At 35.7% G+C, this 25194-nt stretch overlaps 1 protein-coding gene across 1 annotated transcript in view; it reads left to right on the top strand.

Annotated features, from left to right (window-relative positions):
• The window catches only part of LOC127019517 (connector enhancer of kinase suppressor of ras 2-like), a 211649-nt gene extending 187005 nt beyond the window's left edge, over positions 1–24644 (top strand). Inside the window, exons 18-25 of the mRNA XM_050901586.1 lie at positions 257–432; positions 1922–1995; positions 9184–9255; positions 20556–20626; positions 21390–21493; positions 22948–23455; positions 23785–23984; positions 24375–24644. Coding sequence (XP_050757543.1) covers positions 257–432; positions 1922–1995; positions 9184–9255; positions 20556–20626; positions 21390–21493; positions 22948–23455; positions 23785–23984; positions 24375–24590 — 1421 coding nt within the window. The 3' untranslated portion in view covers positions 24591–24644. The remainder of the gene's footprint in view (positions 1–256; positions 433–1921; positions 1996–9183; positions 9256–20555; positions 20627–21389; positions 21494–22947; positions 23456–23784; positions 23985–24374) is intronic.
• The last annotated feature ends 550 nt before the right edge of the window (positions 24645–25194 follow it).

Raw genomic sequence — 25194 nt, forward strand, 5'->3', positions numbered from 1 at the left:
CCTCTAGAGATTAAATAAACCATTCCATAAAACAGGCCCTTTTTATTTTGTATTCATGCTGAAACCAAAATTGCAGAGCATTGTTGAATTTGGAAATTGTTCATTCAACCTCCTCTCCCTGAAACTTGAGAGGATTTGGCTTGATGGATTTTGAATTGAATCATCATTAAAAATTAGTAGGGTGTTTATACTGAGAAGAATAGTTCTTTCACTCTTTCATTCAGTGAGATGTGTCACACTATTGTCACATTCTCAGGGAGCTCTCTAACGAGTGGGAGTAGAAGACGGATTTCCTGCAAAGACTTGGGGCACGGAGATTGTGAAGGCTGGCTATGGAAGAAAAAGGATGCCAAAGGTTATTTCACACAGAAATGGAAAAAGTACTGGTTTATTCTGAAGGATTCGTCCTTGTACTGGTACACAAACCAGAATGTAAGTATACTCTATGTTTGGAGAAAGCCAAAATTAAACCTTAAGCTTTGTAATTCTTTCGAATAAAGTCTATTTTTACTACATGGTAGGATATATTAGTGAACTGCCACTTTAATTGCCAGGTCTGGGTCACTCTAGCTGGAAATATTTCAATTGAAATTATTTTTTAAAGTCTCCAAAGTCCATGTCCAAGCTTAATAAAATAGCAGATGTTCATGGCACTCTTAAAGAAATGAATACGTCAGTAGTTAATACTTTTCCACAGATATTATTTATTTGGACTAACACAGCGTTCACACGCAGCTCTCCTTAGTTTCAGTTGTGTGGGGAGATGTATACAGTGTAATCATTCATGTTAGTTAAGCATTATGTGAAGCAGATGTGAAAAATCTGAATTTGTAGATCTCTTTATCTGAAAGTTATTCTTATATAGATGCTCCTCTTGCTTTTTGCTGAATTAGTCTGGAGTTTGCAGTTTCTCATGTGTAAAACGCTGTTCTTGGCGAAATGTTATTGAAAACCACTGGGCCTACGCTTGTGCAATCTGCATATATGTAGGAAAAAATAATGGAGGGGAGAAGCCAAAAATCGTTAGACTGCTATTCTTCCATTTGTATGCATTGAGCCTCAGTGCCTGATCTAAACTGTCTGTGTACTGCCTGCTTTGATTACTGATATTTTAGTACATATTTTCCATTTTCTTCAAGAGGACGATTTTACTAGCATAATTATCCTCAGTTTTAGTATTTTCTTGTCAGCCCAAAACAGTATTGTTTCAGGCTGTGGATGATAAAGGCCTTCAGGTTTTGTGTTGTCCATTTTGTTTGTTTGACATTGTTAGATGCAAGGTGGTAGTCATTATGTGTCCCACTGATTTTCAGTCTGTTGTTCACAGCCAAGCCATAATTCATAGTACACTTGCTAATACTTTTCAAAAATCTGACTGGTGTTAATACGTTTCTTTGCTTTTCCTGGTAAATTACTTCAAAAGAAGCAAAAAGTGACAAGAGATACTTTCTAGTTATTACTTTTCCATTTAATCACTGGTGAGCTCGCTGTAGGAACCTCCTCAATTATTATTAGCAGGGCAGATGGTCTGCACGATCGTGACTTTAAAAGGAGGCATCCACAAAACAGTTTTAAAATGTAGACTATATAATGAAGAAACTGAGAATTCTTCTCTGTAGTTGTTGATGTCTTGAATGCTATTTCAGGTGCTGTATTTGATGCTGAAAGGTTTTCTGTAATCTTCAGCAAAGGGGAAGTAGGATGACTGCAGCTCCTTTAAGAAACTGTCAGTTTAGTTACTTCATAAAAGTTATTGATATTGTATGATGAAGTAAACACATTTTTTTAAGTAAAAACACTATGAGCAAAGTATGTTCAGAATGGTTGTTCTTAGTGTAAGACCCAAATGGCTACTGCTCACTTCTCTCTTCTTTAACTCTTATGTTCTTCTTCACCATCACTTCCTCTTCTCTTTTGATAGGATGAAAAAGCAGAAGGATTCATTAGTTTACCTGAGTTCAGAATAGATAGAGCAACTGAATGCAGAAGGAAACAGTAAGTAATGTGTCATTGCGTTTATAAATTAAGGGATCACTCTTGGAAGTATACTATATATAGTACTGAAAATTTGCAAGGCCCAGAGAAGGAAGTTACACCGAAAACCTTGAAATCTGTAAATAATACATAATAGATCCACTTAAGCTTTAGTGTTTCTTGTTTTTATAAAAGATACAACTTAATGTAAACTCCATAAACTGTCTTACAAAGAATTGGATAAGTCTTTAGTCAGCTTTCCACATAGCCCAGTTACAACTTCAGTTAAATAAGTAAAGCAAAAAATAATGAATACGTTAGCCAAGAGATAAAACTTTCTTTGGTTCAGTACTGTCATCTTGATAAGAATCAAGTGTGCAAGAAACAATTACCATAGGAAATACCATTAAAAATATCATAGCAAGGGATGGTGAATATAATCTCCATTTTCTCCTTTATGGAGGAAGTTTACTTACCCAATATTGTGGTATTCTCAACTGCTAAAATATTTAGGTTCCATATGCAAAATGAACATTACATTATTGTTTATGTGCATATTGCTACTACTGCATTATGCTCCCAGTAAAAAGCATATGCTAAGCTTTGCCACCCTTAAGGCATATTTGACAACAGACACTCATCGGAAATTGTTTGCAAGCAGTGTTGGGATTGGAATTCATAGCTGTCAAACAGCAGGCTGTTAAACAATTAGAACAATTCTAATGCTTTGAGACTAGCACTTTGCCAGTATCTCCTGAGTTGTTTGCATGTGTCTTCTGCATGCTGCATCTGGATTTTTAAAGCTTGCTGCCATGAGGAGCTACATAGAATAGCATTAAAGATACTCTCTTACTAAAGCTTTCCTAGTTATAACTAAGCATCCTGAATTTTTCTTGCGCTTTTCCAATGACTAAATGCAGTTTTGGTCTGAGGAATACAAGTCCCACAACTATGAACACGTGCACAATAAAACTAATGAAAATATGAATTACAATAGAGACTACTCATCAGAAAATCAGACCTCTTCAATTGCTTGTTCTTGTCTGGAGGTATTATTACTGTCTGCCTGAGAATTAGAAGATGGTGAATTTATACTTCTATTACTCCTTTCAGCTGAGGGTATTACTATAGAAATTAAAAATGAACTGAGCACTATAAATTCCTCTGAGGAATGAGTAGATGTTAATAATGATATTGAACAAAAATACAGGAAAAAATAATACCCTTTTGTTAGAATATAAAACACTTAACAAATTTCAGTGAATTAACCAAGATCAAACAGAAGGTCATTGTGCACAGCTAGAAATAGCTTCCAGAGCTTTGCTCGAAGCATTAGAACACATTTCCTCAGAACACTTCTTGGAGAACAATTTCTGTAGGGTATATGCACAGGAAAAGGTCTGATTAACTAAAACTTTGCACACTACTGGAAACTGAGTACCTTCAGGCTTTGCATCCTTTCAAAAAGAGGTAGGTCCAGGGGTAAAAGTATAATGAAGACATTAATAGTATTCCCATTATTGTTCCCTGAGCTGAATTTCCCTTTGATTTCTTCCTTCATGCACTATCATTTATATATTTCCCCCATCATAAAAACTACACCTTACATTTGCCACTATTTTACCTGCTCCTCTGAAAACTGCAGAGAAAGTAAATCCAGTGTTACACTCGCTCACATTTCAGTATATCCAGCATATGTGAATGGAGGGCCCTGCTTGTGTTAGAGCCAGCTCTAATCCACAACCTCTATAAGCACACTTCTAAAGCACTTACCTATCCTCCTCTGTGTTGTCCTACCGAGGATGGGCCTGAGCGTGATTGCCATTGCCTGATTCCACTGAAAAGCTGATGGTTCTGGTGAGCCTAGGGACAACTTCCTGTGGTTTGATTCTTCTGCATTCCTTTTACGAATATAATTAAGATGATTGTGACCCATTTTGACCCAGCATATTCTGGAAAAGTTCTAACTCACACTTCATTATTCTCTCTACTAGACTAGATGGAAACATTTCAGTTAGGATTTTCTTGCCTCCTTTTCAGAGAGCTAGTGAAAGACAGATTTTACGGGATCACTTCTTACTTCTTTCCGCTTTAGGATCTCTTTTTCATTTAATAGTGGGGATTTAGGAGGTGCTGGAATGTAACCTAAAATTCATTGCAAGCTTGAAATCTGAAAATATAAATCTGGTTGTGTTCTTACTCACTTCTATATGACTGAGTCCATTTTAACGTTAATGCAAAAGCTAGTAAAGCAGTTACCTTGACAGTTACTAAGGACAGTGGAAAAGAAACCTAGTTCGTTCTTTTTTTTTTTTTTTTTCTTTTTGGTAGGTTCATTTGTTTTTAAACTAAAATTGCCTGAAAAGTACGCTTAGTATGTTAGTGCATAAAGAAGTCCACCTAAAATCACAGTGTTAGTTTTCTTTCAGCTCGCTCAAAAGCAAAACCAAGAACATTTTGGGACTCAGCTTGGTTTTCCCCTCAAATTTCTGTTATTTTCACAGCCATCAATGTGAAATGTTCAAACCTTATTGAACAAAAGAATCTGAAGTCTTACTAGAATAATTAATAGATTTGTCTTTTCCACTATTCCGTCAGATGGAGAACGCTGTTTTATAGAATCACTGTTACTGATGTCCATAGTATACATTGAATGAAATAGCCTTAAGAAAGCTTTCACAAGAATATATAGTAATTGAATGCATTATTCTGTACGGTTTGATGATCTGCCTCACTAATGCATTTAATGAAGGTACCCTGATTATTATACCAATCATGGCATTATCTCAGACCGGTTTAGCTCTCCAGGCTATATTTGGATGTAGAATGACCTTGTCCCTGCAAGAGGAGGTTTCTTGCGTTGACACTGAAAAACTTTCCACTGCTTTTAGGCAACACCTGCATCTTCATGATTAGAAATTAGAAATTGTAGTTATTTAAGTTTGTGTGATGTGGCATGACATGAATATCATGTTATTTTCAAAGATACTGATAATTATAATGCCCCTGATGAAGGTGATCCACAAGATTAAAGATTAATGGAACTATGTATATAATTAATCATTGTTAACTAGTGCTTTGCCTCAACTTTCAAAAATCTCCACCTAGTGAAAATTTCCATTGCATAATTAATACAAATCTAGGTCTTAAATTTATGAGAGTACATGCCATACTGTTGGCACTTCATATGGAAACTGTGCAGTCAGAATTCTATATAAATGTCATTAATATAGTATAGGGAGACATGAAGTCCTACCTTAAAGGTTGCTACAGTTTCAGTAATTTTTATTACTACTTCTGAAATGAAACTTGACAGTTTTGGTAGACAGCAAACCAAACTTGAGCCACCGGCGGGCCCCCACAGGAAAGAAGGCTCACAGCTTCCTGGGCTGTGTTAACTGGAGTGCAGCCAACAGATGAAGCAAGTGATTATTCCCTTATACTGGGAACTCATTACACCGCATCTAGATTACTGCATCCAGTTTTGGGCCCTCCAAAACAAGCCAAATGTAAAAATATAGGTATCGTTCTTCTGCATTATTCATATTTCTCTATACATCTAGAATTATTTCCCTGGAGACTTTTCTGCAGTTTTTAATGCTAGTGTATCTAAATGCTTCCCTAATGATCATCTTTGTGACACTTCTGGGAGATGAAGATGGATTTATTGTCATGTTTTGCAGCCCAGAAACAGAACTGCAAAACATTTAAAACAAAAGTTTCCACAGAATTGGGATCTCCATTTCCTATCAATAAAGACCTGTTTTCTTCAGAGTATGTAAATATGTAACAGTACAATACATTATTGCAGCTGTAAGTGCTCACCATTTCAGTAAATTATCAGAATATCAGGCAAAAAAATATTAAGGAACATTCCTGTAGTAACCAATTATTAATTCTGTTGGCTGTGACTTAGCACATGAGAACTCCTTTGCATAAGCAGGAAGACCTGCAGCATTTAGCTGATTTACCCTTGGAAAAAATCTTGCTCTTTCTGCATTTTATGACACATTCACAAATTCCATAACAACGGAGACAGGAGTCCTACAGAAAGTAGTGTTATCTGTTGCATAATCCTGATTCACCTCTCTAGCAAGTCCACGCTCTGTACCTTAATTGAGGTAGGGTTCCTGGGAGAATGTAATATTCAAATACATAATCGTAGATTGTATCACATTACAAGAGCATAGCGGAGCTAAATTTAAGTTCTGTTTATCACACTAACTCTGACATATTCTGACTTTTAAAAGGTTGACTCTGAAACCCCAATATTGGCATTTTAATGCTTTTATGTATGTAAATTTCCTGTCTAGGAAAATAATCCTATTTACAAGCAGAAACTCCATCATGTGATATTCTAACAGGATAAATCAAGAGGATTAGAATCTTTAGATCCACCACATAATCCTCTCCAATTCGAGCCAATACTTAAATCTCAGAACTGGAAGACAGTTGGGCAAATGGAACACTAGAAGGTGGAGATGTTGCACAGAGTTCAGACCAACCGAAAACAGCGAGCTGACATCGCAGCGAAAAATACGTCTGTGAAAATAGCATATCATGCTTAAATAGTATAACAATGCAGGAGTATTTGTTTAGTAATGACTTTCTATTTTGTGTATTAAAAATTAAGTTCTGTAAGGAACTTCTGTAAGGAGGTATAGTATTTGTTAATTACTGTGTAATTAACAATGTGTAACGTACCATTCTAATATATGTGTGTGTGTATAAAGACATACACAAAACTATTTCACATTTCTTATTCACAGACAGATATCATCTGTTTTGCTAGAGCAGTTGGAGTTGCTGGTAGTCAGCTGGCATAAGGGGAGTAAAAAGTTCCGCATTAAGAAGTAAGAGACTAAGGATGATAAGAATATTAGACAGTAAAATCATATTATACTAATCAGGTAAAAGAAATCATAAATTTTATCGGAGTGTACTTAAAACTATATTTACATAATAATCAAAATCTCTTGCATTAAAATCTTAACATTCAGTAGATCTAATTAACAAGCGTATGCCATCTAGTGGGCAGCAGTAAAGTTTCCTCCGTATTCGGGATTTCCCATGTACGCACTGTTTTTATTTGCAAAATACAAGTAGCTAGGGAGATGAGGATCTGCAGTTGAAATTATCAATGTCCAGATGCCAAAACAATACTTAAATACCTCTCAAGTCTTCTTTTATGGAATTAAGATGCTTTATGATGACCCTCTGTGCAAAGGTAAACTTACTCTTAATATACCTCATGAAAAAGGAAACTGTACATAAATACAACTCTGCTGTTACCTATTCTTCTGTAGAACTTCTGTTAGGAAGGCCCGTTACTGTATGCATTTGTATTAACAATATATATAAGAAAATCAGTGTGCCTAAGTGAAGCTTCTTTAGCTTTCATTTTTGTCTCTGAAAACTGCAATAAATCATAGTAATAAACACTCATTTACATTTAAGCTATTAATAGTGGAAGCATTGCATCACAGGTTCTTCATAATGCCATGTGTAATGATTCCTAGTCTAATTCTTACATCTGGTAATCCCCATATAAATGTCAATATTTTAACATAAATTTATGAATTATAGTGTGGTGTTTTTTTAACATTTGCCAACTAATCAAAAGAATAGTCTTTAATGCTCTGAGTTTGTGGTGTCCTTGATAGCAATACCCTTTCTAATTATATTCACACAAAAATTTTGTAAAAAATATGATTATTGTTCTTAGCAGTTTTCAAATAACTGCTTAATGATGGAGAGCTTAGGGATTATACCATACAAAAGCATTAATAAAGAGCATGTTTATGTGATCTACAATCACCCATGCTGTCAGATGTTGACCTTGATTATTGTCTCGTGCAGGTATTCTGAACAGACTACAATGCAACTAGTTGCACAAGTAAAACAGCACAGGCTTTTAAAATAAAGTTAAACCTGTTGTGATATGCTTTTAGAACTATTCCAGTGATTTCTAATTTAACTTGCACTTTTCAAAGAACTTTACTCTATAAATTAACCTTTGCATAAATTTAAAATCACCAAAGCAGGGGGGAAACCCCAAACAACTAGGACTTCTTGGATCAAAAGCTATCTGTGAGAATAGACTGTGCAATACAACAAGTAGTGAGATATATAGAATTGACCATGAATTATAATGTAACAATAAACATAAGGTTTAAATTTAAATATTGGCAACTCTGTTATTTGCTAGATGGAAGATGAAGAAGCATTAACTATTAATGTCTCATGTTGACTGAAGGAAAAACATGGCAAAGATTAGTAGATTGAGATGAAAAGTACCTGGGATATGGTTGGTTTTAGAGTAACTTGACAAAGCAATTGCTGGAATTAGAAGTGACTATTTAAAGAGTTAAGACTATCTAAGGAACTTCTTTATTATTATCTACTTCCAAACAAAGCAAACCTGCCACTTATATTCCCTAGAACTTTCCATGTTGCTTCTGTTAAACTCAAATTGAATGAAAATTATAATTAGGGATTAAAAATATATGGTATCAAATTTAGGAAACATTCCTTTATTTAAGTTTATTCTAGAGATCTTAGTCTTATGACTAAGTGAAGAGAATTTGAGTGTGCTGTATTTTAAATGTCGTCTCCAGTTGAATGCAATTACTGGCTGGTTATTCATCTTTATATTCCTTCTCTTCCTCATTTATTAACATAAAATAAAATTTGGATAAATTCATATATATCTTCAGAATCAAAGTTACAATAAGGATATGAGACAGTTCTAACACATAAGTTGGCAGCCCTCTATACTTCTTTGAGTAGGACACAAAACACAGTGATCTAAATATATGAGAAGAGGTGGTGGGATCAAACTCTTATTCCTTTAGTTGATCTTTGGAATACAACTAAGATGTACTTAAATATACTCAATAAGATTTTCAAATTCACCCAAGAATTTTTTGGATGTATAATATCAGTGGTTATTGAAAGGATTTATATTTCTAAGTCATTCAAGGGCTTTTGAAATTTTTACAAAGTATCAGTTAGGCTCGAAAATGTAGGTGTAATCAGATCAGTGGGAATCCATCTATAAGTTTATCCAGCAAGATTCAGACTGAAGATTCAAAATGCCTATGAAACCTGTAACATGCTGAAGAATCATAGAGCAGGTCAGTCTTGCGTATTTGTAGACAAACTGTTGGAAAGAAAAGGTATTTTTTATTCTTTGTGGTTTTTTTATAGTGCCTTCAAAGCATGCCACCCCAAAATAAAGAGCTTCTACTTTGCAACAGACTGCCTTGAAGAAATGAATAGGTAAGTTGTGTTTCCTCTTCATCATGGTATATTCTTTATCACGGTACTCCAATAATTGAAAATAATATTTCATCTCACATAGAAATATACTCTTGGACCATGACATAATGCTGATTGACAGTGTTCTCAGTACTTAGTCCTTCATTAATTTTAGTACATACATTACATTGTGTGGCTCACTGCTGAAATTTTCTGTCATGCCACATGCCACAATTGTGCAAAGGTGTGTTAGGAAAGTTGGTTGTGTTGGTCTCATCTATGTTCATTAGAATTTTTGTTTGTTAACGGGCATAGAGTTTATCACACTTCTAATTTTTTGTTGATCAAGGCTAGAAATACTAATGTGGGATAAATGTTTCTGGTATATAAAAACAATGCATACATACCAAAGCTCATACTTAAGAGTATACCCACATGATGGGATAAGATATTTTAAAGTTAGCTCTGCTGACAATCCACAGTAACGTGACATGACCTAGAACCAGAGAAAAGCAACTTGAAGCAATTTTTTTAACAGGAATGGTATTGAACTAATGAGATGCATTTATTTTTCATGCCAGAATTTGGAAAACAAACAAACAAAAAAACCAACTCTCTCCCCCCCCAAGAAAAAAACCAACTCTCCCCCCGCCAAGAAAATACCCCCAAACCAACAAAAACCCCAGTAGTAATTAATTTTATTCATTGCATCACTGTCCCAACAAGGAACAGAGGCTAGCAAAGTTCAATTGTTGGTATTGCTGTGTGTTTTTAAATGTCCTTGGATGTGCTGGGAGGGCATTCAAAACTTGACTGGACAAGGCCCTGAACAACCTGATCCGACATTAAAGTTGGCCCTGCTGTGGGTGGGGTGTGGGAACAGACGACCTCCTGAGATCTCTTCTAACCTAAATTACTCTGTGCTCCTATCTTGTGATTCAGTGATGAAGGCAGAGGTTAGATAAAGCTCGGACAGTACCTTTGATCCTCAAAGGCAGAGTCAAATGTTCTACCTCCTCCTGTTACTTTGGTAATTTGTTTATTCCCAGCTGAGGTAAAAAGCAAGGACACATGGGACAACGTTACCATACTTTGAAGTCTTAAATCTTTCCTGGTGTAGGCTGCTGAAACTTTGAGATTTAGTTACTTCTTTCTGTTCGCAGACTGAGAAAGACACAACTACCTCAGGATACAGCTGGACTTTTTTCTTTGGAATACTAATGTCTAAAAATTATTTTTAAATTGAACATTTATATTCTGTGGCTTACATGGCCCTTCAAGAAATACTGTATTGATGTATAAGACTGGCTGCATTAAAACAGTTCAGGCTAGTTCATCATCCACAGATGATGATGATGAGGTTCAGTTCTCAGGAGTATCTTGCTGTGGCTAGCTGTCATTTTTAGGATATAAATTTGCTGAAAAATATTTTTTCCAATGTTAATAATGTTCCATTGTTCAGTTATGTAATGTGGCTGAGATTTGTTTGGTCCAAAACTGAAGGGAGGGTCTTCTGCTGTTTTTAACTATGCATGGTCTCTCCCTTGATTTTAGCTACTTTGATAGCTATGATTTATTGAAGTGCCATTGATCATATCTTTCCATTATACCATAAAATGTTCTGACTCAGGAAGTCTTGACATACATTCAATAAACTGCTCTTACAATATTCATTGATTTTTCTACACTGGGGAGCCAAGGAAGCTGTCTTTATGACAGTTTACAGCCTTCGTGGAGAGTAACAGTCGGAAAGGTGCCAGATGCATTTCCATATCGTACTGCCATGTTAGTTTGGAATTTGAGAGCCTTTTTCGTGACTTTTCGGGTCTGCTTCCCATGAGAGAAGACAAAGGGTGAACTTCCTCTTGAAGTATTTTTTGCAGTATTTTTCCTTCAGAAATGCTGTTCCTGTGGAGTAATTGTAATTCACTCCCCAACCCAAATGACGGATTACTATGCTACGTCTGTAAAACCCCTGGGCATCCCTTGCAGCATTTTACATGCTTCCTGGAACTCCTTCTCCCAGATATCCTGCATGAAATTTGAAATAAGGAAGCAAGATTCATAGATGAAAAATGCACTTAAAATACTAATTTCACAAATCTATGTCTTCCCAGCAAATTGCTAACCATGTAATCTGAGGAAATAGGGCAAATACTCTGCGTGGTATCTCACACTCCTGCTGTCGCCACAAAGTTTAACTGGATTTTCCATGTTGACAGAAGGGTAGATCTTTCACGCTGAAAAGTAAAGGAGTTCTAATGTGGAGAGGAACATAGCATTTCTTTATTTACTATGTGGGAAACGTATACCCTTTCTTCAACTGCATTTACCACCAGCTTTTGTTTTAACAGCTGGTTTTACAGTTTCTTACTTCTGATTCACTGTTTAATAATTTTTTTCCACTCCAGAATATTTTAATCTGCCTTTAATACTGCATTGCTGTTGAAAGAATTGTATACCAATGGGTAGTAATTGACTTGCATGTAGCAGATAGAGGTACTCTGTTGCAGCTGAATTTTGCCTGCTGTGTTGCATGGTGCAGACAGACTTTGGTTTGCAAAATTAATGGTCATGCTGTTTTGTCAGGTCTTACATGAGCACAGTTGTGTTCTTAGAAATGAATTAATAATGAAACTGATGAGCTCATCTTTTGCTTGCCATGGTCACGGGGTACTCCAAGCTTGTTTAAGGCCTTATTTCCCAGAAATGCTTCATCTATTACCATGCCATGCATTATCTGTCTATGGCTTTAATACTCTTAAGGAAATTAGCATTGAACTTAATATTCAGGGGTTTTACAATATCTACTTTATTTAAAACTTTCATGTGATTGATGTATGCAGTGCAGTGCATTTACAATCTCCTCATGGACTCCAAATATTAAATTTTAAAAAGTTCCTATTTTAGGCTGAATAATTTTATCACATTTGATTTGAATAACTGGGTTAACATTGCAATTTTAATAACTCCCATAAATCTTTTGCACTCATTCAAAAAATACAACAAGTATCTGCTAACCACTGAAACAGAATGATGATTGATTTTTTTAGGGGTCATTCCCAATATTTTCCAAGTAAAGACCTGAAAGATTCTAACACAATATTTCTCTTAAAAAGAAACTGTTTGAAAATTGAAGTATTCTGAATTAAATCTCTATTGATTATAAGCAAATTTCAGGGTGCATATCCTCTGTATTTTTATGTATGGAATATAACCAAGTGAGTTACTCAAGGCTTTCCCTAAATCATCTGGTTTATTACTGAAGTTCATTCAGCTGTCTTCCTTAAATTTTGGGCATGTTAGTCTCCTTGACAGATCTTGACCAAATCAGATGGTGGGCCAGTATTAGTGCATCTTTTACAGTTTTAATTTACTTTCAGTCATCACTTACAAATAAGCTAACACCTAAGAAAAGATCTTGGCAACTAAAAATTTCAGACATACGCCCCTATTAGACATTGCCCCTCTTAAACAAGAGTTCCTGGTGAAGTGAGCAGGAGAGTAATCATGTCAGATCTGTCTGTCCTAATTTCACAGTTCTTTAACAAATAGAGCTGAGTAAGTTATTAAAGAGCTCTTGCTCTTACTCCTCAGTCCCTTACCCGATGAAAAGCAAGGAGATAATTCTGCAGAATGTGAAAGGCACTTTTCAAATAGAAATCCCTGAAATGGAGAGTCCCAATAGTGTTGTAAGTAAACATAAGCAGCAGGTTTTCCCCTTCTTCCTTTATGTTCCTATAAACTTGTTTCGAATCCAGGAAAAATAGTCCATGCCCGAGGCCACTTCAAGCCTCTAATTTATTGTTCTCACATAAAAGCTTATAAATTGCAGCCCAAGTAAAACAATTTTCTGATCAGAATTAGCTGCAGGCCCCAGAGACTGGATGAAACCATGATGTATATGGGAGTGAACAGTGCAACAGCAGAGCTACGGTGCTCCGTCTGGGGAAAATACTACACCAGGAAGTACTAGCACAGAGCTGTAAGTCTTCAAAATCTTTGGCTAGCCACCTAACTCCTCCTTTCTACGATTTATGGACTACTTGCCATAGACTTGTGAACTACCATTTCCCCCTTAATACAGTTTGAGAACCACTGGCTTATAGCATTACACTAAAGGAGTTCAAAGGAGTTTACAATACACAATTGCAATTATCCAATACGCAATCCAAATTAGCATTCAGGTGTGAATTTATCCCTAATGCGCATGAGTTAGGATTTGCATTGGCTTTCTGTACTAGTTTAAATTACAAAATTAACTTAATCAAATTCTGCTGTAAATAATACCATTGTGAATTGGTATAGTTCTTCTGGGAGTCGAACAGTTCAACTGCATTTAATATAGCAGATTTTCTGATTACAGTGCTGTACCTCTCCGTGATGAATGAATATGCATTACAGACACATATTGTGATGCTATACTGGAGATACTAAGTTAACACTGCCAAATCTGAAGATTTAGTAATAGAAATAAGTAATATACATAATTAAATAAGTTGAGCATTTAATAGTATTGTTTGGTCTATTTGATCTGGTTTCTTTAAGAGTATGTGGAAGTAGAATTACATAATTTTACAATAAATCATTCCATCTCTTAAAAAAAAAAAAAAAAATTCCCCTCTAAAACCCCCCAAAACCCACCCATACATTTTCAGGCCATACTAGACTCAGTTCTCTTGCTTATAAAGCAAGTTTCATTTCTCCAAAGCTTTCTTTTGGGCCAATCATTGGGTGAAAGCTAGGGTAAAAGCTTGAATAACTGAGTAAAATTACTGCAGGCATTAAATGTTAAGAAATCCTAGCTTGGATTCGCTTTTACAGCTTTTCATCCCTTACCTGTACTTTTGTAAGTATGGTAAAAAGACTATCTGGACAATACTACATGGTTGCACATGCTGAAGCATAGGTAATGTCACAGTCAGTGTAGGAAGCGGTAGGTGCATGCAGCAGCTAGTACTTGCCGTTAAGTGGATGCCGAGAAAGTTTGGTGAATTATCCAGAGTAATATGGTAAATCCAACAGGACAAGGTTACAGTAGGGTGAAATCTGGTAGTTGCATTTGACTAATGAAGAAAATATCTTATTGTCATCGTAACAGATTCCTTTAAGTATCAGCTTGAAACTCCAAGCTTGACATAACAATGACCATTCCTTTTTGATTTGCCTAAAAGGTGTTAGTGCTGCCACAAACATGTTTGTAAATGTGTCTGAAAATTGGCAAGAGAAGTTCCAGTTGAGTGAGTTTTGTGTGACTGTTTTGGTAGATTTCCTTAGGGTTTATTATGGGTTTTATCTGAAATTATAGTCTATGATAAAGTTATTGTATGCATATTCTCAGTGATACACAACTATATTTATACAGTAAGATGCTATTTCATTTGTTACCAGAAGGGTAATTTATTTGCCACAGAAGTAGCGAACTTTTTTGTCTATCATCCACTGGGGGAAAAAAACCCAAAACACCAAACCAGACTTCTGACTACAAAGGCATAGTTGGGCATTTGGTTGACAGGTTGAAGTTAAAAAAAAAAAGAGAAAATCCCATGAAGTGCATGAAGTATATGCATGTGCCAAGAGGGCATAAATTGCCGTGGTTCACTTGTCAACTCTTAAGCTGTCTGGGGCTTTTTTCGTATTTTTCCAGCCTGACAAATCTAAGAAGACAATGCATGAAACAAGATCAACAGAGTCATGTCAAATTATCAAATCAGAGAGTACTTACAGTTTATCCCATGAATGATTTTACTTAACAAATTCCAGCAACTGTGACAAATAAAATAGTAGAAATAGAGGCTGCTGAGAGTTGATGTACTTGGAGAGATGAGCTCATTGAGAAGACTTGGCTCAGTGTTATATTTCACTGTGAGACATCAGTTACGTTTTTGGGCTTCTTTTATGTTGAGGAAAATCAAGGCATCATTTTAGCTATACCTGTTACAGGAACCTTTATTCTGTTAAATGAATATATTACCTGTATAACCTTAGAAAATAGTGAAAATAATGTACCTTAGGAACCAAAACAGGAAACGTATTGATTCTTTAGGTGTCCAGTAAGAAAGACTGGTCAGGAAGAAGCCAGCATAACAAGTACAAAATCAATTTTAAAATATAATTCTGTATTGCAAAGAATTTTACAGTGAATTCTGGAATCCAATTATCCCACTGATGTAAAAAAAAGTAATACAAAGTTTTAAATCAGAAATTAAATATAAATTGCACTGAATAAATTCTACGTATGAAATCAGTAGTTCAAGGGAATCTATATTTTAATAGACTTAAGGATAACTTGATTAAGACAAATTTAACTTCCACTTTAGTTCTGGTTTTCCCTTTTAACCAAATAATCTCAAGTGTAGATGCAATCTCAAAAGCGAAGAAAGATATATTCCTGCACTGAAACATTTATAATACAAACCTGAGATGACATACAAGTGCAAGTATTAATTGATGAAAAGGTGCAAGAAAGATAGGAAATATATAACTATTTATTTACTCTATCCTTTAATGCCTCAGTATTTCATTGGTTTCATTTTTAAGGGAACATTTAACAGAAAGAAATAGTGGAAGTGGATAGATTCTTTCTTGAATTTACACCTTTTCAGGATATATCCTTTATTTACTTTTTCACTTGAATTAAATAGTTTCTTCTATATACCAGCCATCTTGTATATGCAAAAAGTGTATCCAGCATTGAAGATATTAGCAAATAAAACTTATCTGAACCACAGAAACTTGCTACTTCCTGACCTGTTCTCCATGGAATTATGGAACGGTTTTAACTATAACCCTAAAAATAACAGCCTTCCACCTCTTTTTAAAAAAAAAAGGTTACCCTCTTGCCTTTGTTTTTTATTCTCTACACTAAACATAATAGTTCTCTCAAATTTATTATAAGTGAGATTGTCCAAGTTGTTTTGTTTTTTTACTTGTGCTATTTTACTCTGGACTGTAGAAAGGAATAGCCAAGTGTGATGCCACTGTGAAAAATATTGTTGCCTTCAATCCCAAAACCTCACACTGACCTTGGACTGGCTCATCACCATACTCAGCAGGAGTAAATTATAACAGTCAGTAAACAGAAACTTATTGCATTTGTACAATGAGTAATGGTATATTCTTGTTTTTAATATAGTGTGTTAGGACAGTGAAGCTATATGAAATTGTTTCCCTGGTTGTTTGGTCCACTTCAACATTTTCCAGTGTTTTTATTAAATGATCAGTAAGAGAATGTGCTCCTGACTCCTGACAATTCAGGGCATTTCAAGCATGACTCACTCTTCAGTATCAAGTTTTGATTATTGTCACAGCTACTTAGTTCATCACTGCCCTCAGTACCTTTGTAATCATCACTTTCCAGGCCTGGGGGTAGAATCAGACTCTCAGAAGAGGCTCTGGGCTGTAATCCCCTGGTACTAACCAGAATTATCTCAGTAAATTTAACTTAACTTCCTACCATGCAGCTCTATTTTATCCCAAAGCAATGACAACACTGCCTGTTTGTAATCAACAGAATTAATTAAAGCCAAGTCTGATTTATTTCGAATTTAAACCATTGAGACAAAGTACAAACCTTACTTATGTATTTAGATGACGTTACTTGAGGCTTACCTTTCCCTGCATTTTTTCACTAAGGTATAGGCAATAAAAAATAATTAATACACTTCTTGGTCCTTTGTAAGTTGTTACAACATATCTCAGTAAGACAGATATTGTATCTTATGGAAATGTTGTACAATATTGAAGGTAAAATGTTGTAGCAAAGTATCCTTGGGATATTTAGTACGGCTCCATGTCATCACAACTAATTTCTGTCTAGGATGCAAACCCTATGGTTCGTTGAGTGGCCTAGACTCAAACTGAGTGAAACGTGCTGGTTAAGTTGTTTAATTATCAAAAGAAAAGAGCTGTTGAAATTATCAAAGAAAAAAGGTAGGGGTTTGGGGGGGAAGAGGAGTCCAACTTTCTGCCTCAGCGGGCCAAGATATATAGAGATGTACATGTAAGATTGCTGTACACGTACCTGGCAGAATATCTCATGTCTTTCTGTGAGCACATGAAATTCAAAGAGCTATTAGGGGTACAGCTATATAAACCAAATGAGACAAATGATCTCCTGGGTTTTTTTCACTGTGGCTGCTTGTCAGGTGTAGCATATAGTCTTGCGTTGCATGACCTTCAATTAAACATGCAGTCATCTATCCCTTAGAGAGTCCAGTTCTGACACATACTCCTGTTGCCTTCCTGAAACCTGACATTTGCCTACAAGGCATTCAATGCAGAGTTTAGAACCAAATGGCTGAGTTTCCAAGCTTTCCACAGAGAACTTTTTATAACTTTGACTGCCTGTTTTCTTAAAAATGAAGTAAATCAAGTAAATTCATCAAGTTTACATAGTGTTCCTTTTGAACTGTCTGCATTTCCTTGAAAAAAAAAGTTAACTGTAAGAAAAGGATCCATAATCTCAGCACTCCTATAACTCCCAATTAACCTCAAAAACATTCACCCATGCTTTTTTTAAAAACACAAAACCTAAAATTGAGATTCTTTTTCTTTTATCAGAAGAGATTTTCTCATTGTAAGCCACTGAATGTCATCAGATAACACTTTTTGTTGTCTTGAAAGCTAACTCTAAATTGTGGTAAATGAGGTAAGAAAGTACTTGTAACTGTAGCTGGGGATCTTCTTGCCCTTTGGAAGAGAAAAATCTGAGCAGTCTTAGAGAAGGAAGATTACCTTCTGCTAATTCCAGATTTGGTCATTAAGGCCATATGAGTAAAGCTGATACTCTGTGTATGCTAAGAATATCCGTATTCTCTCGAAAGTTAATATTAACACTTTGACTGTTATCTATACGTGCTTCCAAGATTTGAAACCCTCAAATTAACAATGAGCAACCAGAGAAATTTGGCAAGAAATTTAAGACAATGTAAATTTCCATGTACTGACCATCAAAACAGCTGAGTCTGTTTTAACTTTGAAAATGGTAATGAGTCCTAATTTATCATTGGTGCTTAAGCAGAACCTTAGTTGAAGTCGCTGAGGCATTCTGCTTAATTGCCAAAGGCATATGGTAAAGTATGACTAAAACTATTTTGCTCCAATGCTAATGAGTTTGGAAATTCAGGAACAACTGTTGAAAAAATAGTGAATACAAATGCTTAATAATGAGCAAGGGTATGATGTCATTTCAATTACTGCAATAAAGAATATGCCTTTCAAGAGAAGCAGTTGTCAAGTGATCAGCGTGCCGTTTGTTGAATGAAATTGTGCTGGTGAGCACTGTAGAAAAGCTTTTCTATAAATCTGTTAACCCATTTGAAATTTACTTCCTTCGTGATAAAGATGAGTTATTGACATGCTGATACAAGCAATGTCTCTGTAAGGAATCCTAACCCTGCAGTTGGTATTTGTGAAAACTAATCATCATTTCCATTTTTATTTCCAATTTGCTCACTTCTGTTTTAATACTGAAAGGCAAAGCAATATTATTGTACAATTCTTTATATTTTCATAGTTTTGCAAGTAAGTTAAACCCTATAACAATTCCCTGTGAGTAAGAAGTAAATGTCCCCTTTGGGTACTTATGAAAGTCATAAGATATGTAGAACGATTTGCTGAAGGCCATACAATGAGTCAGTGTTACATCCAATATTACAGATTAAGATCATTGCTCGGAGCAACTGCAGAGCGTTGCTTGGACCAGGAGATCAATACATGCTGAACTGTGTGCTATTTTTAGCGGAGAGTTCACTCTTCCTTCATTTTCTGCCTCCTTGCTGTGTATACCATCTTCCATATACTATGCTATTAGACCAATAATACATTCACATATGTCTTTAGAAGCTTTTTTTCTGTTCTAGTACAAGTGGGAAAGAATTACACTGAATAGTTTTCTTGTTTTAATCTGCAAAAAACTTGTCCTTATGATACAGTATGTATTGTTTACTAATGTCTTTCTTGAAGTCTGTGAAAGATGTTTTTGTCATGATATGATTCATTAAGCAAGAACATAATTATTAACAAATTTTATGTTGTAATGTTAAAAAACAAAAAAGAGGTGCTTCTAGAAAACACGTGCAATATACAGCAAATTAATGACATAGTAAATAATTTAGTCACTGAGTAAGCGAATACTTAAGAATGCATCCCAGTCATTAAAGATGTCTATTAATAGGGCTTTTTTGTTCGGTTATATTTCCTTGTTGATGAAAATAAGCTGATTCTTGATTTTCCACTGCTGAACATTAAGAAGTGACTTTCCTCTCTACGTGTTAATTTCCTTTCTTCTTGTCTTTCAATTATATATTGTATAAACACCCAGTAATCTTATATAAAGCAAACTCTAAAGGTATTTTCCTCAAAATAAACTATAGTATTTTCATAATGAAACAAAGAAACTTGTTTTTGATCAAACGAATTAATCTTGGGACAAAGAAAGAAACCAGAACATCCAATGTGAAATGCAAGTATTGAAGTACTTTCAATTTACCGAGTCTTGTTTTAGAAACCTAAGATTCTGTATTAAAAAAATCAAAGGAAAGTAATGTGGATATCACAGCTCAACAAGCCTAAACATTTATATCACCAGTATCACGAATCTAGACTAGCAAACAACCAGTGGAATACTGTCATAGTCTGTTGTAGCTTTTTGAGTATACAAATTTAATACAACTTATTTCCTAATACAGTTTTTCATACAATTATTATCATAATTCTATTTTATTTATAGTATTTTGGCAATTCAGGCAAGTTCTTGAAATTAATAGGAGCAGCAATCAGAATAAATGCAGTATGTTCCTTTGCACAATGTCTCTGGAAAGCATTCCACACAAATAGTTTGCAGATGCAGCTTAGAGAGGATTTGATTCTGCTTAAGGTGGAGACAGTTGGACATTCTCTGTTCCACACAGACTATTCTAAAAATTTCGTTTAGTCATTGCTAAAGTTAGCATATTAGTATGTATGCTTCACATTTTCTTGATGACATAAGGAAGACTGATGTCATGATTCTTCAGTTTTCTAGGCAGCAGAATAAAATGCCATGAATCTGATACTCCACCAGGCAGACATCCTCCAGCAGATGTGAACAGATGTCCAGAAGTACATCTGCATTGTACATGAACTGGAACATCCTTAATTTAAAATTATTAACCACTGAACACAACTGAATCATGATTTTAACAGCCTGAACAGTGTTCAGTTTTTGGACTAAGCATTGTCTCTGACTTTTCCAAATGTTAAGAGAGTGTATGCCCTCAGATTTACACTAGATGTTCCTTTTAAGTATCTCTCTTCCTCATTTTTTATTGTTCTATTAGATGGATGAATCGTTTGGGTCTCGCAGCAATTGGTTACACACCTGATGACAAGGATATTCATCCAGATGAAGGTAATGCTTCAGAGATTATAATTAGGAGAAGACAGCAGAGAGTACATATCTGTTCATTATTTGAACAAAGTTGGAGATGTCATAACTGACTTCTTTATTAACATAGGTGCCATATCTTTTAAAATATCAATTTTCCTAAGAATCCATATCCTTGAAGAACTATACTTATTGGTGCCACCACCAAAGAAAATAAAATCCCGAGTAATAATTTTAAGAGATATTTAAAACTAGTGATAAAGAGAATGCAAGGTTCAGGGTGAGGTATGGTCTCCCAGATCACAGCCATTGGGTATGCTCATCACCCTCGAGCAAGTGAAGACATCACAAACACAGGTCAATACGTGCTTTAGAACTGGTTTGGCATCGCCTGAGCTCAGGTGCCAGCCTTGCCTTTTTCACCATCACCCACGGTGGAACCTGTTATGCTAACATAATTTAATGAAGTGTTGAGGCTCAGCTCTACTTTGGCATCTCGAATGAAGTTTCTCTTTGAAAGTCTGTGACCAGAAGCTGGTTTTTATGTACAGTGGGAGTTAGGTGCCTAACCTGCTTTCTGTAACACTATCCTAAAACATTTGAAGGTTCTTCTACATATCTGTGTATCTTAGGTGCCGGACATTTGCACAAGTCTGTTCCTTAGTGACTGCCAGGCCACCTAGGTGACTGTGAAATGTTTACCTTTGCATGCTAATGATATTTTTAAAATGTGGGATCTGCTTTCTTGTGGAAAAGCACGTGAGTGAAACCCGGAATGCTTTGTTAGCAGATTACTGGAGTGAAAGCGACCAGGATGACATCGACGGCTCTTTAACCCTGAAGCAGGAAGGCTCTTCAACACTGTGTGACACCTATCATCGAACACCCTCAGTGAGTTATAAATATTGCATTTGACAGTAGGTCACCACAAAATATCCGTGTTCCTTGATTTGCATTTTCCTTGTTTTGGAATATTTAATTACCATAAAGGCAGATCAAAGACGGATCTCATTGTAAGGATGAAATTACTGCTGTTCCTCATGAGCAAAGACCCGCATGTTTCCATAGTAAGTCAATCACAAAGGAAGGAGAGGTAAATGTCTCCTTACACAGATAATGTCACCAGACTGTAAATATGACATTTTTTGTAGGATTTGGGAGACTACACCTAATAATACGAACAGAATATTCAGATGTTGACTTTACTGCAGAATATGAAAAGTAAGGTGGATGGGATAGTTTATATTAACTGAGACTGTTTTTCAAGTACGAATATTGGATACTGGATGCTAGAGATTACGATCAGATCACATTCATGCAGTAATCATGTTTTAGTACAAACACTTTTTTTAAGAACATATCTTTAGAGGCAAGGGGGTTTTACAATATGAAGCATTGTGTACAATACCATAGTAGTGACAGTAGTTTCTGTTAGTGTCATAAAATGTTAAACAGCTGATAAAAGTACTTCTAATATATTGTGTACAGACAGGTTTTGATAACTGAGGAAAAAAAAACCATTTTGTATATGAAGAGGCTCTAGTAGCAAATAAGAACATTTCTATTATACGGAACATAGACAGGCTGTGGTAATTATTCTATGTTTCTAAGTGCAGATAGGACTGTTCTCTATTTTTCTTTCAGATTTTTCTTCAGCGTGAATGACACGATCCTCACACAGCCAGAACCAAAGAAAGAGTGACTGAGACAACAGCATCACATGGGTGAAGTTCAGACTGATTTTCACCCATGTGATGCTGTTTTATCAACTGGGATACAGGTTAAGCCCCTCCCTTTCTGTTTTTCCACTTTTTTGCCTTTCTCTTTGTTTTTGAATTAAAATTATACACAGACCCAGCAGAATTAATTAAAATAATTTGAGAAGTTCAGCAGTCCCGCAAAATTCAAAAATCTTCCTGGGTGCTGAAGTTGGTTTTTTTTTTTTCCTGTTTGGCTGGATACTTATCCCCTAAAAAAAGAAAGGAAATCCAATTATGGTTTCTTTTGGGGACTTTCATGTCTTCACAGCACACTGCTGGACTGAGTGTAAACTGGACAGGTCTTCAGGAAACCTGTACCAGTATTATACTGTTCTTTCCAGCAGGAGTTGCTCATGGGCAGAGAATGTGCAAAACAAGAATAGGGAGTGGTTAAAACATAGCACTTGCATAAAAGTTCTCACTGCTAATTATGTTCTGTTTACAGAGGTTCATATTATGACATATCAAAACACACACATCAGTCCATTTTATTAGTATATATCATATAATGTTCTACGCTGTAGTCATTTTCTTGTGTCCGTTCAAAACGTTGTCTTACAGTCAGATGCTTTTGTATCTTTTCAGGTGAATTCTTCAAGTCCATTCCCTGAAGCCAAACACGGTCGACACTTTTCAAGTGAATCAACATATTCTCATTCTTCTGCCGAGGATTCTCGACAAGATGTAGCAGGAAGCACACACTCATCAGGATGCAGACCTCCCTACCGAGAAAGACGCTCATGGCAGGATCTGATAGAGACTCCGTTAACCAGTTCAGGGCTCCATTTTCTTCAGACTGTTCCTCCTGACGCAGAGTACGTGAGTGGCCAGCCTGGAACGTCACCGGACAAACGAAGACAAGCAACGCTACCAGTACAAAGACGTTATAATTACGAGCAGGATGGGCCTTTCCCTTTGGTGGAATGTCAAAGGGGACATAGCTCTCATAGCAGGCCACAGAAGCAACGTAGTCAAAGCCTTCCCCGAAACAGAGATGTCAGGGGTAAGGGACGTGTAAAGTCCATAGAAGGAACAGATGACAAGCTAGAAGAGAAAGCTCCTATTAGAAGGCATAATAGTTTTTGTGCAGAAGGTAAGCTTTTGGAGATGTTCTGATCCTCTTCACTGCCATTGAAAGCCGGAGCAATATTGCCATTATTCTCAGCAAGGTTTTTCTGGCTGAACTGTTACGTGTTGGCAAATTCATCAGTCACTACACAGGAGTTTGTACTTGAAATGCTTGGTGTAGTGCTAAGAATACAGCTTTGGGGCTGATCAAAATGTTCTTGTTTTATCAAAAGAAAAATTGGAAGACTGTGTTATAGGGTTACTTTATACATGAATTTGCAGTATTGCTTGCTGGTTTTAGAGGCTTCATCTGAATGATTAGATTTGTTGTTAGGTTTCTTTGTTTTCTTTCAGAAAACGTAAAAGAAATTGGAGAAAATACAGACGGTCTGCAAGAGCTATACAAATCTCTGGAACAAGCTAGTTTGTCAGCTTTTGGAGAGCAGCGTCCTTCCACCAAGCAGGAGTTCCGCAAGTCTTTTGTAAAGCGATGTAATGATCCAGTTATCAATGAAAAGCTTCACCACATCAGAGTTCTCAAGAGCACTTTAAAAGTAAGGCTTTATCATTAATTTTGTGTATAAGCAATCTAAACTAGTAAAAGTATACTCTCTTAATGTTTTCCATGGATGAGGCTTTCTTTGTAGCTTTAGCATTAAGTTCCAAAGAAACTAAAAATACTTGAAAGCAAAGATGTTCCAGCTTAAGGAAAAAAAAAATTATTATTTGGCCCTCGTTATAGGCATGTTGTAGAAAGTGCCAAGGACTGAGTTGTCAAACAGTTTAAGCTGTAATAGTTCCTGAATATAGGTAAAAGATTCAAGTGTCCGCAGTAGTTTCCCTAGCACTTCGCACTAAAATGAAAGAAGAAATAAAGTGCCGAAATACAAAATGTGGCATAATTTTCATTTTGACATGTACTGTGTCTTTCTGGAATTTGATAGGCGAAGGAAGGGGACCTCACAGTTATCAACAACCTTCTGGATGATCCCAACTTAACATCAAAGAAGTTTAAAGATTGGAAACTAAAGAACTATGAGTTTTTCCTGGACATTTGTGAGTACAGCGCTGCTGTGAAATCTCAAAATGGAGCCTCTGAACTTGCAACCTCAGCACCAATGCTGACACATACTCACTCATTCATTGAAACTCACGTGTGACAGGACTCATATCCTGAATAATTGCTGGGTGCCATGAAAAATCGAATAAGACAAACACTGTAATATTTATTGATAATGTACTCAGCAGTACTGTAAATAAGTTGGATAAGAGAATAGTGCCACAGGATGCCTACTACATTGCATGATAAGACAATAATATTCTTTATGAATTTTTTTTTGTTTGCTATTATCAACCGATGTCCGTATCAAGCTCTGCATTAGAAAGAAGCAGTGCAGAAGTGTAACTGAAAATAAATACCAGTATATTTAAAGTACTGTACTAAAACTAAGCTTATATTATGAGCTCCTACAATCATTTTATATATTTAGATATATAGAAAGACATATCTATGTATATAAAATGTAACGTGGTAGTTGACGTTTACTTTTAAAATGCCCTAAAGTTCACATTGTCACACATTTTTTCTTGAGAAAAATATAAAATGAAAACAGAAATACATTGGCCACTCTTAGAGAGGAACGTTTATTTTTGCAACATTTCCAGGTAGTGACCATCTTCGCAAATAAAAGGACAGAGTTACCAAAATGTAAACTCAATCCCTATAGTGTGCCTTAAAATGTACACTGTACATCTAGCAAATAG

This window comes from Gymnogyps californianus, chromosome 9, assembly GCF_018139145.2.
Source record: "Gymnogyps californianus isolate 813 chromosome 9, ASM1813914v2, whole genome shotgun sequence".
Classification (NCBI taxonomy): domain Eukaryota; kingdom Metazoa; phylum Chordata; class Aves; order Accipitriformes; family Cathartidae; genus Gymnogyps; species Gymnogyps californianus.